At 43.7% G+C, this 18118-nt stretch overlaps 3 protein-coding genes across 3 annotated transcripts; all 3 read left to right on the forward strand.

The window, feature by feature from the left end:
- Positions 1–4200: 4200 nt before the first annotated feature.
- On the forward strand, positions 4201–5028 carry LOC125515796 (histone H2A.1). The gene is made up of 2 exons (XM_048681299.2): positions 4201–4465; positions 4562–5028. The coding sequence occupies exons 1-2, from the start codon at positions 4289–4291 to the stop codon at positions 4823–4825; spliced, it is 441 nt and encodes a 146-aa protein (XP_048537256.1). The 5' UTR covers positions 4201–4288; the 3' UTR covers positions 4826–5028.
- A 6986-nt stretch (positions 5029–12014) lies between these two features.
- On the forward strand, positions 12015–12802 carry LOC125515795 (histone H2A.1-like). The gene is made up of 2 exons (XM_048681298.2): positions 12015–12280; positions 12368–12802. Exons 1-2 carry the CDS (start codon positions 12104–12106, stop codon positions 12632–12634), a joined length of 444 nt encoding a protein of 147 aa, XP_048537255.1. The 5' UTR covers positions 12015–12103; the 3' UTR covers positions 12635–12802.
- Positions 12803–16486: 3684 nt separating this feature from the next.
- LOC125514069 (histone H2B.2-like) lies at positions 16487–17138 on the forward strand. The gene has a single exon (XM_048679316.2). It carries the CDS (start codon positions 16575–16577, stop codon positions 17007–17009), a length of 435 nt encoding a protein of 144 aa, XP_048535273.2. The 5' UTR covers positions 16487–16574; the 3' UTR covers positions 17010–17138.
- Positions 17139–18118: the final 980 nt, after the last annotated feature.

The following is an 18118-nucleotide window of genomic DNA, read 5'->3' on the forward strand; positions in this document are numbered from 1 at the left end:
AAAATGGCGTAGAGGCCCTTCTTGAGGTAACGCCTGATGCGGCCGATGAAGGAAATATGCCCTAGAGGCAATAATAAAGTTGTTATTTATATTTCCTTATATCATGATAAATGCTTATTATTCATGCTAGAATTGTATTAACCAGAAACTTAGTAGATGTGTGAATACATAGACAAACAGAGTGTCCCTACTATGCCTCTACTTGACTAGCTCGTTAATCAAAGATGGTTAAGTTTCCTAACCATAGACATGTGTTGTCATTTGATGAACGGGATCACATCATTAGAGAATGATGTGATGGACAAGACCCATCCTTTAGCTTAGCATAATGATCGTTTAGTTTTATTGCTATTGCTTTCTTCATGACTTATACATGTTCCTCTGACTATGAGATTATGCAACTCCCGAATACCGGAGGAACACCTTGTGTGCTATCAAACGTCACAACGTAACTGGGTGATTATAAAGATGCTCTACTCGTGTCTCTGATGGTGTTTGTTGAGTTGGCATAGATCGAGATTAGGATTTGTCACTCCGTTATGTAAGAGGTATCTCTGGGCCCTCTCGGTAATGCACATCACTATGAGCCTTGCAGGCAATGTGAATAAAGAGTTAGTTACGGGATGACGCATTACGGAACGAGTAAAGAGACTTGCCGGTAACGAGATTGAACTAGGTATGATGATACCGACGATCAAATCTCGGGCAAGTAACATACCGATGACAAAGGGAAGGACGTATGTTGTTATGTGGTTTAACCGATAAAGATCTTCGTAGAATATGTAGGAGCCAATATGATCATTCAGGTTCCGCTATTGGTTATTGACTGGAGACGTGTCTTGGTCATGTCACATAGTTCTCGAACCCGTAGGGTCCGCATGCTTAATGTTTGATGGCGATTTGTATTATGAGTTATGTGATTTGATGACCGAAGTTTGTTCGGAGTCCCGGATGAGATCACAGATATGACGAGGAGTCTCGAAATGGTGGAGAGGTAAAGATTCATATATTGGAAGGTTGCATTTGGACATCAGAATGGTTCCGAGTTGTTCGGGCATTTTTTTGGAGTACCGGGAGGTTACCGGACCCTCCCCCCCCCCCCCCGAGGAAGTTAATGGGCCTTAGTGGGCTTTAGTGGATAGAGGGAAGCAGGGCCACGAGGTGGCACGCACCTCCCCCTGCCTAAACCGAATTGGACAAGGGGTAGGGGCGCGGCCCCCTCCTTTCTTCTCCTTTTCCCCTCCTTCCTTTCCCTCCGGTGGGGTGCCCCAATAGCACAACAGACAATCTCTTAGTCGTGTGGGGTGCCCCCCCTCCACAGTTCAACACCTCGGTCATATCGTCGTAGTGCTTAGGTGAAGCCCTGCGTCGGTAACTTCATCATCACCGTTGCCACGCCATCGTGCTGACGGAACTCTCCCTCGTCCTAAACTGGACCAAGAGCTCGAGGGACGTCATCGTGTTGAACGTGTGCTGAACACGGAGGTGCCGTACGTTCGGTGCTTGGATCGGTTGGATCGTGAAGACGTTCGACTACATCGACCGCGTTACTAAATGCTTCCGCTTTCGGTCTACGAGGGTACGTGGACACACTCTCCCCTCTCGTTGCTATGCATCTCCTAGTTAGATCTTGCGTGATCGTAGGAATTTTTTTGAATTACTACGTTCCCCAACACTAGACCCACCCGTTAGCTTAGCATATGATCATTCAGTTTATTGCTACTACTTTCTTAATGTCAAATACATATTCCTATGACCATGAGATCATGCAACTCCCGGATACCAGAGGAATACCTTGTGTGCTATCAAATGTCACAACGTAACTGGGTGATCATAAAGATGTTCTACATGTATCTCCGAAGGTGTCTGTTGAGTTGGCATGGATCGAGATTGAGATTTTTCACTCCGTGCATCGGACAGGTATCTCTGGGCCCTCTCGGTAATACACATCACAAGAAGCTTGCTAGCAAATTGCCAAGGAGTTAGTTACGAGATGATATATTATGGAACGAGTAAAGAGACTTGCCAGTAACGAGATTGAACTAGGTATAGAGATACCGACGATTGAATCTCGGGCAAGTAACATACCGACAGACAAAGGGAACAACATACGTTGTCATAAAGGTTCGACCGATAAAGGTCTTCATAGAATATGTAGGAACCAATATGGGCATCCAGGTTCTGCTATTGGTTATTGACCAGAGAGGTGTCTTGGTCATGACTACATAATTCCCAAACCCGCAGGGTCGCACGCTTAACGTTCGTTGACGCTAGAGTAGTATTGTGATATTTGATGAGTGGTAACCAAATGTTGTTTGGAGTCCCGGATGAGATCACGGACGTCACGAGGAGTCTCGGAATGATCGAGAGGTAAAGATTTATATATGAGAAGTCATATTTTGGGTTCCGGAAAAAGGTGCAGTTTTCTCGGTATTGTATCGGGAAGCTTCCAAAAGGTTCCGGAAGATTCCGGAGGGGTCTGAAAGTCCACAAGTGGGTCGACCATGACCCAAGGGCTAGCATGGGCTGCGGGAGGCGCCCTTGCCTTATTGGGCTAGGCGCACCAAGTCCTTAAAAGCCCATGTGGCTAGGGAAGGCAAAAAAGGAAGGAGTCATCGAGCCTACGTGTTCGGCACTAGATTGGTTGGATCGTGATCGGATTGCGAGGAGTACGACTACATCAACCGCGTGATAAACGCTTCCGCTTAACGGTCTACGAGGGTACGTAGACACACTCTCCCCTCTTGTAGCTATGCATCTCCATGGATAGATCTTGCGTGAGCGTAGAATTTTTTTTTTGTTTTCCATGCAACGTTTCCCAACAGATACGTCTCCAACCCCTGCTAAGGATGTTAGCGAGGGTTGCCTTGATTGAGAAAATCATTTGCAGAAACACCACCATACATCAATATCAGCATACAACAACAACACGGTCATACATCATGTGGAAGTGAAATTACCTTCAGTAGTAAGAGATCAGAGGGAGGGGGCACAAGAGATGGAGCCCATCATCTAGAGATGGAGATGGACGAAGAAGGATTGATTTATCTAGAGGTGGTTGAAATAGCAAGTCCTAGTCAGGTGTAGGTTGAGTTGTTGACGGCTGGATACCGAGTCAGGGATGGCGGAGATTGGGACCCGACCGGGAGGGGGGGTCGTACACGGACTAGCGGGTGTGGTGGCGGCTGAGGGACCGTGAGGCTCGAGGATCAATGGTGTCTTAGGAGCTCGGGTGTGGCAATGTAGCTTGGGGACTATGTCAAAGGATAATGCACAATCCGCTCCATTTTCATCTCACAAAGTCACATGAATCACGCTAATCATTAAAAAGATAACAAAAGTAACATTAAACACAAAGTTCAACAAATAATAGTAACATCTCATGCGCTGTAAGAGTGAAAAAAAGACAAAGGACCAGAGTAATGAAAGTAGGCAAAAAACAAACAAATGAACAGACTAATGAAAATAGGCTCATTAATAACAAGGGTTAACAAAAAATCCACACACAAATGTGTCATATACATGTTCACCCAGCTCTTTTTAAACATACCATTGACATTTTTTAGATGCTATATATAGAAACATTTCACGCACCCAAGCAAATCAACTTCTTTATTACTCGCATGATTCATGATTGTTTTCCCAATGTGAAACAACTTATGACGACATTGACATTGGCCATACAATTGTTATCCTTACCCATCCTTATTTTTTCACTCCACAGACTGTACAACGCATATACCTTCCATTTCTTAAACTTCAAGTTTCTAATCAATTTGCCAAATTTGAACATTTTAGTCTATGGAGTGATGAAACTGAATATGGCCAATACCCGATGCTAAATTGTTGATCCACACATGATGAATGGGCTTACTACCAAAAAAAAGTGATTAGCTACAACAACAAAATAATGTTATACATATAAGCAGATTCGTCTCAGTGAAAAATCAATTGGCTGCAAGATAAGAGTGGATTTTTTTTGTACAAATGATGCACAAAGACAATCATCAAGTGGTTAAAAAATCCCTACTCTCTGATTGGCCGATTAGACCCTCACACGGATCGTGCCCCCAAACTGATCTCGACCGCCCGCACCCCGCAGATCCAACGGCTGGCGCACCGCATCACGCGGATCGCTCCCCCCGCCAGCGGCGCTCCCGCCTCCCGATAAAACCCGCGCCCACGCCAGCGTTCCAACACACAAGCTCAGAGCATTCCGATCTAGCACCGCCGCCGCAAACACCACACATCGAGAGTCCTCGTCGCCGGAGAAGTAGTAGCAAGCAAGATGGCCGGAAGGAAGGGCGGCGACAGGAAGAAGGCGGTGACCAGGTCCGTGAAGGCCGGGCTCCAGTTCCCCGTCGGCCGCATCGGGCGCTACCTCAAGAAGGGCCGCTACGCCCAGCGCGTCGGCTCCGGCGCCCCCGTCTACCTCGCCGCCGTCCTCGAGTACCTCGCCGCCGAGGTATGCCCTGATCTCTCCCCTCCTCGAGCCTCTGTTACTCTGTTCTTGCCCTGTTCGACGGATGACTGACTGATCTGGTTCTTGGTTGAATCTCAGGTGCTGGAGCTTGCCGGCAACGCGGCCAAGGACAACAAGAAGACCCGCATCATCCCGCGCCACCTGCTGCTCGCCGTCCGCAACGACCAGGAGCTCGGCAGGCTGCTTGCCGGCGTCACCATCGCCCACGGCGGCGTCATCCCCAACATCAACTCCGTGCTGCTGCCCAAGAAGTCCCCCGCCGCCGCCGAGAAGGAGGCCAAGTCGCCCAAGAAGAAGACCTCCACCAAGTCCCCCAAGAAGAAGGTCGCCGCCAAGGAGTAGAATTCCCCATAGCATAGCCATTGTTGCTTAGATCCATTTCTCGTGGACAAGATGAGCAGTCTTTTGGTTAGTTAGATGAGTAGTCGTTCTGTCCTTAGATTCGCTGAGCAAGGGTGGCATTGTGTCTGTGATTTCTGTAGGAATGGCTAAATATGCAATCGCTCAGATCTTAATTCTCTTGCTCTATCTATGATTCCTGTTAATCCTTGCTTCCTGTGCTGTTTTATCCTAGTACTAAATTCTCGCTTGTATCAGCTGAAAAATTCCCCAATTCTTTGCTCTCTGAATTATGGTGCTCAATTGCAAACACTGATTGTAAATTCCTTATGAAGATCAACACAATCATATTGCTATTGAGCTGCAGAGAAAAAATTCGCACCTCATGATCAGCTTTCTGTTAGTCAGCATCACCATCTTAGACTTGCTCAAGCATGTACCAACGAACCACAAAAGGCCATGCCAAGACATTTCTGGAGTTAATTTTGCCTTGATCTTTCCCTCTGTAGTTGAGTTCTTTACATGTTGCATTCACAGGCCAAACAAATTCTTCCGGTTGGAGTTGAGCCGGCCGTATGCAAACTGAAGTTTGGGGAGTCAGGTGTACGTAACAAACCACAAACCAGATTTATGAGCCACTGGCCAGGTAAGGTACTAATTTAGATTGACCTAAAGCAGAAACAAACATTGAGGAATTAAGATAGCAACCATGCTCATGTAAGAAAACTGATATAGTGATGTTTCACCTCGTTCCATCAATAAAAATATATTTTCTGAAAGTAAAATTGGTAACCACCATGGAAATACAACAGGTACAAATCTCAGTAAAATAAAACTTGGAATTGAACACATTGATTCTATTACAACCGATTCTCCACTAAATCGCTTGCGACCAAAACTAGTACCGAGTCCAGGGAAGGTCTTGTGCTAAGGATATAGGTTTTGTGTACGCTTCTCTTGTTTTTCATGCTGTTTCCATGGGTTTATATGGTTTCCCATAAAATTTTTCTGTTTGTTACAATTTTCTTTTGCTGAATTCCATTTTATTGTTTCATTTTTTTCCTCTATTGTCTCTATTTATTTTTCCCATTGTCTTCTTTTGAAGTTTTCCTTTTTTACTTTTTCGTCGACTTTCTCTTATTTGTTTTTGTTTTGTCTCGGATTTTTAGTACTTTTTATAAATACATTTTTTAAATACATATTTTTTAAAATAAAAACATGAACCATTCTTAAAATGGCACATGCATGTTTTGTAAAATAGGTGATACTTTATGAGAAAACTTTTCAAATGACCCATCACTTTTAAAACATAAATTTTTTTTCAACACATCAACACTTTTAATAACTACATGAATAACTTTTAAGAAATACAATTGTGAACACTTCTAGAAATTAAGAACATTTATTTTAAACATGCAAACTCTTTTTCGAATTACATTAGCACTTAAAACAACTGAACATAAATCACAAGAACACTTTTTAAGTCTATTTGGATTTTTTATGTGTAAATTTATTTCAACATTACAGTATCACTTTTTAAAATATGTGAACACTTTCTTGTAACTTCATGAACATGTTTCAGAATGGAGCAAACATTTTTTTTAAATGATACTATATAAAATACATGAAACATTTATCAGCTTACTTTAATTATAGTAAAGAAATGCATGACCACTAATTAAAAAAATCTTTTTTAAAACCTACATGAACATTTTTTTAAACATACAAATATGTTTTGAAAGCCACGAGCATTATCAGATATATTTTATAAAATTACATAAAAAGTTCATCTGTGTGAAAAATTAGTAGCACACATATTTTTATTTTTTTAACTTATTATTTTACATTGTACTTATAAAAGCGACAAAAAACATAAAACCATTGGGGGTGAAGAGACTCACTCACGCTCGGCCACTCGCATCTGGTACTCAGTTTTTTTTCTCTATGTATGGACTCAACTACTCCCTCCCTTCCATTTCTTTTCGTAGTTTTAGTTCAAATTTAGTTCTTACCAATTAACTATACCTTCGTGTTGCACACATGGGCTAGTCCAAAATAGAACATTCGCTGGCGGCGCACGTGTTGAACACTATACCACCATTGGCGCCTACTTGTAATTATGATGCTCAGTTGGACGGTGGCCCAATAGGGATTGCTCGCTCCCTCTGCCCAATGTAACAGCGCCATTCGCAAAGGCTATATCTCTGTTACTGTTTCTCTAAAAAAATACATTTCTTTTTTTTGCAATGAAAAGGGAGTTTTATTCCATATTTATTGGGTTACAATCAAAGAGGCAATAATTCCTCAATACATGGAGGTGTGTGACCTAATCACACCTCGGTGACCTAGTCGATCTGTTGCACTATTTTTATCTTGTCTAAGTTTCTGAGGATGTAGCATGTACTCACCTCTGGCGCTTGGGGTGCTCACATCTTAGTGGGCCAGTTCATTGAACCCATTTTGGGGCGGTTCTCACGATTGGGTTTTAGAACCTTCCTTGCAGTTTTTTATTTTTGTTTTTCTGTGTACCAAATACAGTACATGAAAAACATTTTTCAAATACATGTTATGAAAACAAGTTAAATATTTTTCAAAAACATGTTGACTATTTTTTGAATGGATGAAGCATTTCTTTAAAAATAGATGAAGAATTTTCGTACAATATATAAACATTTTCTGAAATATAGGTTTGAATGTTCTTATCACTACATTAAAACTTTTTGCAAATTCATGGGAATTTTTCCAATGATACGAAACAAAAAATTTAAACTATGTGATCATTTTTATTCATTGTATAACCATTTCTTAAAATTTTCATAAACTTATTTCTGAAATGTGTGAACAGTTTTTTAAATTTCACAATTTCTTTTGAATGCAACGATTTTTTAAAAGATACACATATGTTTTTTCCATTGTTCAAACGTTTTAAAAAAACGGTAAGTACATTTTTTTGAAACACACAAACATTTTGAAATTGTCATGACCATCTTGTTGAATAGTATGACATTTTTAAAAAATTATGCAAACAATTGTTTTATATTGTGTTAGCTAATTGTTGAATATATATATTGTTGTGTTTTCAAAATCATAAAAAGGTAAAAAAAACAATGAAACAAATGAAACTAACGAACCTAACACTTTTGGGTCGGCCCACCATACGTCGTGCTTAAGGCAAGGTGCTGTTGGTCTTGTAGAAGCGAGAGAAAGCATCACACTGCCCAATATAGAGCATCTTCAACTGCTAGGAAGAATTATATAGCGCTTATTGCGAGAAGTTCGGAATAAGTAGGGTCAATAGTTCAACATTTAGGTCGTAACATTTAGCAATAAAAGAATCTTAGACCCAACAAGTGCTTTCCGAACCACACCAACCAACCTGGATTTTGATTCTTTTTTGTTATTCTAACCGGATATAAAAACCATAAAGATTGTTTCCAGCCGAGTACCCATATGACATAAGCGCTCTTGGGTGGGGTGGGCCCTCATTCTCCAGGTATTTGAGTGCACGTCGTACCACGTGGTTGGTACACTAGGCGAATAGATACTTACTTTAAGGATTTGGCACCTTTGCTAGACGGAGAGTAAGTGACTTCTATTAGCACCGGACCATCGAGTCGAATTTCTCGTGTCATGTGCCTAGCCTCACCATTAGCGAAGTAGCCGACTCATTAAACCACTTTTTGGGACGGGAACGCATAGAAAGAAAAGAAAGAAACAAACCAAATGAATAAACGAATGAACTTACAACTGGGCCAGCCCACTAGGGAGCGAGATATAGCCTCTATCCCTGACAGGACCTCCTATTTGACCGGAGGCAACTGTCCATGCGTGTGTTGATGGGCCGACTCATTAGCATTATGCTGTAGCAAGCCGGAAAGCAATAGAGTTTTCTTGATGATGTATCGTAGCGAACCGATGAACTGTAGAAAACAAGTGTATTATATGTAGCGAGCCAATTTATCTTAGCAATAGATGCACTATATCGACCGGGATAATGTAGCAAGCATTTTTAAAATATTGAGAACATTTTATTGAAATTGTGAACAATTTTTGAAAACACAAACAATTTTTAAAATGCTGAACAATTTTTGAAAGATTTGATAGTTTTCATTTTTAATGATTTTTAGCAATTCCATTCATTTTTGAAAAAACAAACAATTTTTAATTACAAAACTTTTAAAAGAATATGAACATTTTTCTCAAAATTTGAACATTTTTTAAGTTCCATTTTTTTAACGATATGATTTTTAAAAAAAATTCTAAACATTGTATTTAATAACAAGGATGGATTGTCATCTAGCTACTGCCATGTACCCATAGTCCAAAGAAAACTACTCATGTGAAATTATGGTAGTAGCAAGGTTTATGTTGATGGCTGCCGTGATGAATTCCCTCATGGAGAGTATGGGAAAATGCATATAGATTGGATCACGACGGGACATAGAGGTGTGGCTGTGAATTGTTTGCCTCTATATAAAATCGGTGTTTTCGTGCAATTATAAAGGTGGATGTGCCGAGAGGTGGTGGAGCGGAGTCCCATGGGGCCCACGTGGACACCCCTCGCATCGTGGGGCTCATATGACTCTCCAAGCGGGGCTAGGTGCCTCTGGAAGCTTCTGGACTTGAATCATTTTTGGGAATTGCCCCCTTTTTTGAGCTTGTGAAAATTGATTTTACTTAAAAGCCACAAAACTACAGAAAACATCATATTGTCCTTGGACCGAATTAATAGGTTAGTTAAAAAAAATTGGTGCTAAAACTATGGAAAATAACGTAATTATATTATGAAACAAGCGAAAATTATGCACACATCTAAGACATATGAAAAGCACTCGAGTGTAAATACCAAGAATTCGCGACAAAATCAGGGAACCTCGGGATGGCTGTGAGTACATATGGACTGAATTCGTTTGTGAACTAGCACATCACATAACACATGGCGTGTGTTTGTATGGTTATACAGCCCCATGGCTCTACATAAAGTGGAAGTATATACACACATGGTTATGCTAATTCAAGGGCCGACACAACCAAGGAACAATATTAACTTGTATCTCCAGCTATTGAAGGATGATGTACACATCATGGGCTGCTGGAGGGGTCAATACCTGGGATGCCAACGAAGGGGATCATTTCCCTGTAAGAGTTGTGTTGATCACGATGGTGCAACGCTATCTTGGTTATGTATATGTCTCCTGCAGGTATGCCATGGACACTGCAAATGTGTTACATGTATGGATGATACAACTTTTGACGAGACATCAAAAGCCAGCTCTTGCAAAATTGTGTTTATGGGGCGTTGAAAGTGGCTTCAGAAGGATGAAGTGGATAACTCGCAAAGATCTATTCGACAGTAAAACTCAAGACCGATTAAAGTCGCATACAAGAAGCGGAGAAAAAAAGCCACCATATGTTGAACGACAGAACTAGTGCCCTGAGTCAGGATAGAAGCAAAAGGCCCATAGAAGTCATTGTTAACAGTATGAAAAAGGGAGTCTGCTTTTTGGGGCTTGTCGCATTGGATAGTCCTCGATACACCTCGTTGTCTTGATGTCATGCAGCTCACAAAGAATGTCTGTGAGAGTTTGCTTGGCACATAGTTTGACATGTCAAAAAAAGAAAAAAATAGGTTGAAGGCAAGATAAGATTTGGAAGACCTTAGTATTAGGGCTGAGTTGCACGCACATCATGAGTAGAGGAAACAGTCACGTGCAATTTTTCTTCTTCCAAAATTCAAGGATGACAACTCCCTCCCCCTCCCCCACACACATTCGCTTTACTCTAGATGAGAAGGAGCCTAGTCAAGTCTTCAACTGTCTTCAAGGTATCAAAGTTGGTTCCACTTACTTAGGGAGTATCTGCATACATGTGCCGTTAATGGACAAATGTTCAGCGGGACGAAGTCTCATGATTGTTGCGATCATGACACAAATACTTCCGTTTGTTGTCAGAGGCGTAACAGATAAGCGTATCCTCAAAACACTTCTTGTCCTATGTAATTTTTTTGATATTATCTCTCAAAAGTGATCAACTTAGAAGTGCAAGGCTACAGGAGGAAAACATTATCATATTATGTGAGCTTGAGAACTACTTCCCACCCGCACTCTTTGATGTTATGGTTATAATCCCCAAGTGCAAAGACTATTGCAACGCTTCCCAAAGTGGATGTGGTACATATGAAGTGTCAATATCACATAGGTGCTAAAGGTAGGAATCATATTCTCTCAAAGTTTCATCTGACACAGACATAGTCCTGCCTATAGTAAATGTTGTTTTACCTGGACTTTCTACTAAAAGATACTCCCTCCATTCTTAAATATAAGTCTTTTTTAGAGATTTCAACGCGGACTACATATAGAGCAAAATGAGTGAATCTACACTCTAAAATATGTCTATATACATCCGTATGTATTCTTTGTTAAAATATCTAAAAATACTTATATTTAGAAACAGAAGGAGTAGTTTGCAAGTTTCTGAGAGGGCGAAATGTGGGGTAGTGGTGGAAGGTGTTGCAAAATTGTTGCTCACCAATTGTCTATGATATCGGATCGATAATCATACATTTTCCAGGTTCATACGCAGGAGAGGCCTATGCTAACATGCAGTAACATCCATTGACATCATGTTCTTATTGATAAACCTTACAAAGCATCGTATGAAGAATTCATTAAGTTAAAGCCCAACCATAAGATCTATGGGTCCCGTGTATCCCATATGCATGAACTCTTATACTCACGTGAAAGTGATAGCATTGCTTTGTCGATGAAAAAAAATTAAGTGTAAAATTCGGAGGTAACATTTGTCGCTCGACTTGTTTTTTTTTTTGGGTGTAAGTCAAAATGTTCAAGCCTTTACCCTAAAATTTCGCAAATAGCATTTTGGTGTGACAATGAACACATCTATTTTTTTTACATTTGCAAAATTACATTTTGTGTGCGCATGCGCGTATGCTCAGTAGAGCCGAATTGGATTTCTGTGAAAAAAACATGCATATATATGGCGCAGAAAGTGAATCAAGTGCTAAAACAAAAGCTCTGCGCTCTGATTGGTCGGTAGGACCGTCCCACGGATCGCGCTCCCCTACTAATCTCCACCGTCCACTACGCGCAGATCCAACGGTGAGCGCAGCATGTCACGCGGATCGCTCCCTCCTCTGCTTCCCAATAAAACCCGCGGCCACGCCGCCGTTCCAACACACAAACTCAGAGCATTTCCATCCAGCGCAACCGCCGCCAACACCACTCCTAGAGAGTCCTCGCCGCCGGAGAAGCAGCAAGCAAGATGGCCGGAAGGAAGGGCGGCGACAGGAAGAAGGCGGTGACCCGCTCCGTGAAGGCCGGGCTCCAGTTCCCCGTCGGCCGCATCGGGCGTTACCTCAAGAAGGGCCGCTACGCCCAGCGTGTCGGCTCCGGCGCCCCCGTCTACCTCGCCGCCGTCCTCGAGTACCTCGCTGCCGAGGTATGCGCCGATCTATCCTCTCCGCGAGCCTCTGTTCTTCCCTCCTCTTGTCCCGATTGACTGATTTCGTTGGCTTTTGAATCGCAGGTCCTGGAGCTCGCCGGCAACGCGGCCAAGGACAACAAGAAGACCCGCATCATCCCGCGCCACCTGCTGCTTGCCGTCCGCAACGACCAGGAGCTCGGCAAGCTGCTCGCCGGCGTCACCATCGCCCACGGCGGTGTGATCCCCAACATCAACTCCGTGCTGCTTCCCAAGAAGTCCCCCGCCGCCGCCGAGAAGGAGGCCAAGTCGCCCAAGAAGAAGACCACCACCAAGTCCCCCAAGAAGAAGACCGCCGCCACCAAGGAGTAGCCGTCGTCCCCATAGCCCAGCCATTGTTGCTTAGATCCATTTCTCATGGACTAAGATGGGATCCTGTATGTAGTGCCTGCTAGTCTGTAGTGCCCGTCAGATTCGTCGAGCAAGGGTGACATTGTACCTGTGATTTCTGTGAGAATGGCGAAAGATCCAATCATTTCAGTGTGTTGTTCTATCTATGGCTGCAATGATTTCAATCCCTTGTTCTACATATGGCTGCAATTGATCTTGCGAATACTTGCTCCCTGCGTATGCGTCTGATGATCTGAAATTTTCCTAGGATTCAGTTCACTTCAAGCTTATTCCTACCAATCTGCAGGAAACTGAATCTATGAAGAACTGCACCTAGGATTCTCAATCATATTCCACCTCTCCCTTCGTGGCAGCTTATAAATTGAGCTTCAGAATTCCTGCAGTAAAACATTTCAGTTTAGAGCTTGACCATGCCGAAACATTTTGCAGAAATGTAACCTTGATCTTTCTCTCTGTAGTTGAGCTGGTGACATGTTGCTTTGTTCATGAGCCAAAAGAATTCTTAAAGTTGGAGTTGAGCGGACTACATGCGAACTGAAGTTTGGATAGTTGTTTGATGCAGGTAACAAACCACAGACCTGACAACATCTTGGCTGCTACTAGATGCAAAGTATAATAACTAGCCAGACGAGGTGCTGATTTTGTAATCAGATAAAGCTGAAACAGATACTATTGAGGAATTTAGAATTAGTCAGGCCCTTGGAATAGAATTAACACTTGACGATTCCCAATCATCCTCCACCTCTGTCTGCGGCGCAGCCTATAGATCGGTGCTGGCTCTAAATTGGACAAGTAATAAGCAAGATTCTTCAGAAGTACTGCAGACAAACATGGCAAATTAGAGCTTGATCATGCCGAAACATTTTGCAGACAATTGATCGTTGATCTTTCCCTTTGTAGTTGAGCTGGTTACATCTTACTTTGTTGGACAAAATAATAATTCCAGTTGGAGTCGAGCCGGCTACATGCGAACTGAAGTTTGGATAGTTTGATGTAGGTAAAAAAACACAGAACGTTTTGGCTGCTATAGATGCAAACTACAATAACTAGCCAGATGAGGAGCTGATCTTGTAATCAGCTAAAGCAGAAACAGATATTGAGAAATTTAGATACTAGGATCAGTCAGGCCCCTTAAAACGGTCCAGTAGAAAATTGTTCTTCACCGGAGTGCACAAGATTTCCTGGGTAAATAAGCAAGTTAATGTTGCATGGCGGGAACAATAGTAAGAAAGAATTTCAGTAAAACTGACGAATAGGGAAAAAATAGGTTAAATGCAGAGTGGGTATTCCGTATATCCATCTGTTATTTTTTTTTATTATCAAAAATAGGCCCAGTGGCGGGTTAACTTTTCTCCATTCTGCGTTCCCCATTGAAATTTTAAATTTGTTGTGGAAAACAGGCATGTGGTAATTTTGAAGTTCGGCAGATGATTGTTTAGATATTTTCCGCTTTAGGAAAACAAGCTAGGAAAAACAATTTAGATGTTTCATTCTAGCTAAAAGTTTTTTAAAGGAGTTGAAGACTTTTCAACATTTCTGCATATACTGACAGTCCTTCTCGTTTGATTCTGGTTTGATTTGTGGTATGAAACACTTTGTGAACCGGCATGAGCTGTGATTCTGGTTTGATTTGTGGTATGATTGTGAATCTGGTTTGATTTATGGTATGATTGAATGTGCTCATACCACTGCTCGTCTTCTGTTTTGTTAAATTTATGACTTGTGTCCGACTTCTTCTATTTTGTGGTATGTGTGGACAAGTTTGCAGACGCACTTTGTATGAGTATGAGTGCTCGTCAGTCCTTCTAATAACTTGGTCATGTGTGGTCTCTAGCGATATGAGCTACACTGCGACCGAGGGCTGTTGTATCACTAGTCAACCGATGGTGTTACGGCCCAGGGGTACCTCACCTTGTCGGTTACCGGTCCAAGTAGGACGGCCCGAGGCCCCTAGGGCGGTACCGCTTGGGCCATCTTGTCAGCCCATTGGCCCTCTAGGAGAAAATTTTTGAAGCCTTTTCGTTCAAGAGAAAGAAGTCGGATCCGTGGAGGACTCCTCTCCACCGACGTTGCCAACTAGGACTCTTATAACCCTAGGGCCCCCGATATCTTATATAAGCTAGGTTTGGGCTAGTCAACTAAACATCTTAGACATTACAATCCTTCGGTATTACATGTACTTTGTATACCCCGGTCAAAATATACACAAAGTAGGAGTAGAGGTTTTACATCAATCATGAGGGCCTGAACCTTGGTAACTCGCTTCTTCTTTCTCCTCTAGCCTAATCACCATGCAAGGATACCCTACTGGGGGATATACCGGAATCATCTCCGACACCATAAAAGGACCACATCAGCCGGAAAACAACACCGCATCAACACTGATACCACAGTACCATTAGAGGGACCAACTTACTGTTAAGTAGTACACATCCCATAAGAAGCAGGCTTACCAGAGCCCAAAGAACAAGCTACCTAAGCGATAAGGTAGGAGATAAGGATACTCTCAGGTAGCATAGAGGTGGGTGGCTGCTCCGGATCCAGGCAGAGGCATGGTGGGGCGCGGCGTGGTCCAATTCTGGGCCTGGCAAGCAGGCACATGCATGCAAGACTGGGCGCACCGAGAGGGTGCTCATGGTCCAGATCGCATGGTGCACGACGAGCTAGGGCAGGCCGGAGTAGTAGGGTGTGACCAGAAGGTTTTTGTGGCTCGAGATCCGCGTGGTGCTTGCTCCTAGTGGGCGTGTTGCTCGTGAGTGTGCACTTTGCAGCACGATGGAGGAGCTTGATGCAAGATGCTAAGCAAGTGGTTTGATGCGCATATGGCTTGTTAGGGGGGCTGCCCGAGTCCTGGGGCTTGGAGGGTGATGAAGGCGAAAGATGTATTCTCACGATGGCGCCTTCGAGCCCCTTTTCCTTGTTGGAGGTGTCAAGGTGGAAGTCCTCACTCCCCCCTCCCTCCGACAAGCTATGGTGGAAAACCTAGATCTGGTTTACCGAATTGGGCGACGACAGTGTTGTTAGCTTTGCTTGGTGTGGCGCGCATGCCCTCTTGATGGCATCGTTTCGAAGGTGCTGATCGGTGGGACCTGTGGCTTGTGGAGTTGGCCGGTGACGGCTAGTGTGTTTTTGCCCGTGTGACGTGCTTACTGAATTGGGTGGTGGGTAGTAGGAGCATCCTTCACATGTGGCGTGCGTCGGGTGAGGCACATCAGCCAACCTCATGGGATGGAAACTGCATATGTTCGATTGAACATACATATCAGTCCTTTTTGATGTCGTCGTGGTTCGCGGAGAATCTTGTGACAAGCCCAGACTAATGCAACGGCTTTCAGCGTGCAGTCTGGTAGCGGCGAAGGCGCTGGAGCCGGTTTTCCTCAATATAAACCGAGCGGCCCTTTCTTCATTCTTCTTTCTCTAGCACATGCTTATGCGGTGCATTGCTTTATTTGGGTGTTCATGTTATACCCGTTTCTAATCAATGTTTCTTTTTTTGGGGTTCTAATCAATGGTTTTATTTTTTTTCACTCTCTTTTCATGCTCTGCAACGTGCTGTATGTACACGGGGGTGTGTAGCGTACGCTCGACGACGAGTGCGCGGGAGTCCACAGGCCATCGATCCGCGCCGCTCCAGCCCGCGCACGTTCTCGCCACGTCATCGATCCGCGACCAAGCGCATCGGGTCCGTCCGTGCCAAGCATCACCGAACGGCTGGAACCAGTCCACGGCATGGATCCGAGGCACCATCCTCTCCGCCAACCGCAGCCCACCTCCCTCCTCCTCCTCCTCGCTCCCTACATAACCTCGCCGCCCCCTTCGTCTCTACACATCTCAGCATCAGCAGCCCGCCTCACATCCCACCCAAGCCCCACCTCCCCACGCGCTCCAACCAGCAGCACCCATGGCACCCAAGGCGGCGGAGAAGAAGCCGGTGGCCACGGCCGAGAAGACGACGGCGGGGAAGAAGCCCAAGGCGGAGAAGCGGGCGCCGGCGACCAAGGAGGCCGGCGGCGAGGGGAAGACGAGGGGCAGGAAGAAGGGCAGCAAGGCCAAGAAGGGCGTGGAGACGTACAAGATCTACATCTTCAAGGTGCTCAAGCAGGTGCACCCGGACATCGGCATCTCCTCCAAGGCCATGTCCATCATGAACTCCTTCATCAACGACATCTTCGAGAAGCTCGCCGGCGAGTCCGCCAAGCTCGCCCGCTACAACAAGAAGCCCACCATCACGTCCCGGGAGATCCAGACCTCCGTCCGCCTCGTCCTCCCCGGCGAGCTCGCCAAGCACGCCGTCTCTGAGGGCACCAAGGCCGTCACCAAGTTCACCTCATCCTAGGCTAGTCTGCCGTGTCCGTGAACTGATGGCGGCATTCTGTATGTAGTTTAGCAGTACCATGTTACAACCTTTGTAAGAATTGTGCTGCTGCCTATGGTTTTGAAGAAACAGTGATGTCGTTTGAATCAATGTTCATGTCTGCCTGCGTGTAGCGTCAGACTCGTCTTGCTTTCAGCATGTCTATTACAGTGAAACCTCTTTTCGACGGTGGTTCTGTACATCTTGCTTTTCCGTGGAACCTCTTTTCTCCGATTTTTGTTTACTGTGGTAGTTTGTAAGTCTGCACATAGAGACCTCAAATTAAATTTCTACACTCTTCAAAGTTTGAAATTCTGTAGTTAAATTCATGAACATTTGCAGTCGGTTCCATTTCGATGGTGATAGTTTGTAAGAATTTTGCAGTCGTTTACATATTGTTAGTTTTTGTTTTAAAACTAAAGTTGGTGAGTTTTGTTAATCTCTGACGGAAAACTACAAGTTTTTTCCTCAGTGGGTACTTGTCATCCATATGGCAAGAAGCCAAGAACAGCTTGCCAGCTGTGCTCTGAAAGGCAGAATGCGTTAGATTTTGATTTAACTTCTTGAGGCAAATTAGAGCTTTTTTGCAATAAAAAATAAGAGATAAATCAGAGGCAGTGCAACCATTTGTTTTAGAGTCAAGGATCATGCCAGATGCAACCATCATTTTATTAGGATCACGCACGGAAAGTTTGCTGTTGCCACCTGAGTTTCTTCTCTATATATGTTTACATGTTTAGGAATTTCATCAATACCAGCTTGCGGAAACACTCAGGTACAACAACATATTCCTATAGAGAACTTTTTGCCAAAGCTTGCCACCAAAGACGGGCATCTCCGTGGGAATCGTTGGTACAAGTACATATACAGTTTGGTGTTCCTGGTCACTTTATCGGCAAGATTTTGCAAGAGAGTCCGTCGTTTTGGACCCTCATCGTCTGGTCCAGGATCATGAGATCCGAACTACAAACATAATCTCTTTTCTCGACAATAGAACGATAACCCATCACCAGTTTTCTGACTTGGCAAACTGGCAATCCATCAAAAACTGCAGCCTGAAACATGTCTTTGCGCATCATTTGCATAGCTAG

The sequence above is a fragment of the Triticum urartu genome, chromosome 6A (genome assembly GCF_056163025.1).
Source record: "Triticum urartu cultivar PI428250 chromosome 6A, HENAU_Tu73, whole genome shotgun sequence".
NCBI classification, from domain to species: domain Eukaryota; kingdom Viridiplantae; phylum Streptophyta; class Magnoliopsida; order Poales; family Poaceae; genus Triticum; species Triticum urartu.

What these genes read in the sequence shown, in the direction of transcription:
- LOC125515796 (XM_048681299.2), top strand. Translation starts at nt 4,289, where the DNA reads ATGGCCGGAAGGAAGGGCGGCGACAGGAAGAAGGCGGTGACCAGGTCC. An exon ending in TCGAGTACCTCGCCGCCGAG is followed by an intron (nt 4,466 to 4,561) that starts GTATGCCCTGAT and finishes GTTGAATCTCAG; the next exon opens with GTGCTGGAGCTTGCCGGCAA.
- LOC125515795 (XM_048681298.2), top strand. Translation starts at nt 12,104, where the DNA reads ATGGCCGGAAGGAAGGGCGGCGACAGGAAGAAGGCGGTGACCCGCTCC. An exon ending in TCGAGTACCTCGCTGCCGAG is followed by an intron (nt 12,281 to 12,367) that starts GTATGCGCCGAT and finishes TTTGAATCGCAG; the next exon opens with GTCCTGGAGCTCGCCGGCAA.
- LOC125514069 (XM_048679316.2), top strand. Translation starts at nt 16,575, where the DNA reads ATGGCACCCAAGGCGGCGGAGAAGAAGCCGGTGGCCACGGCCGAGAAG.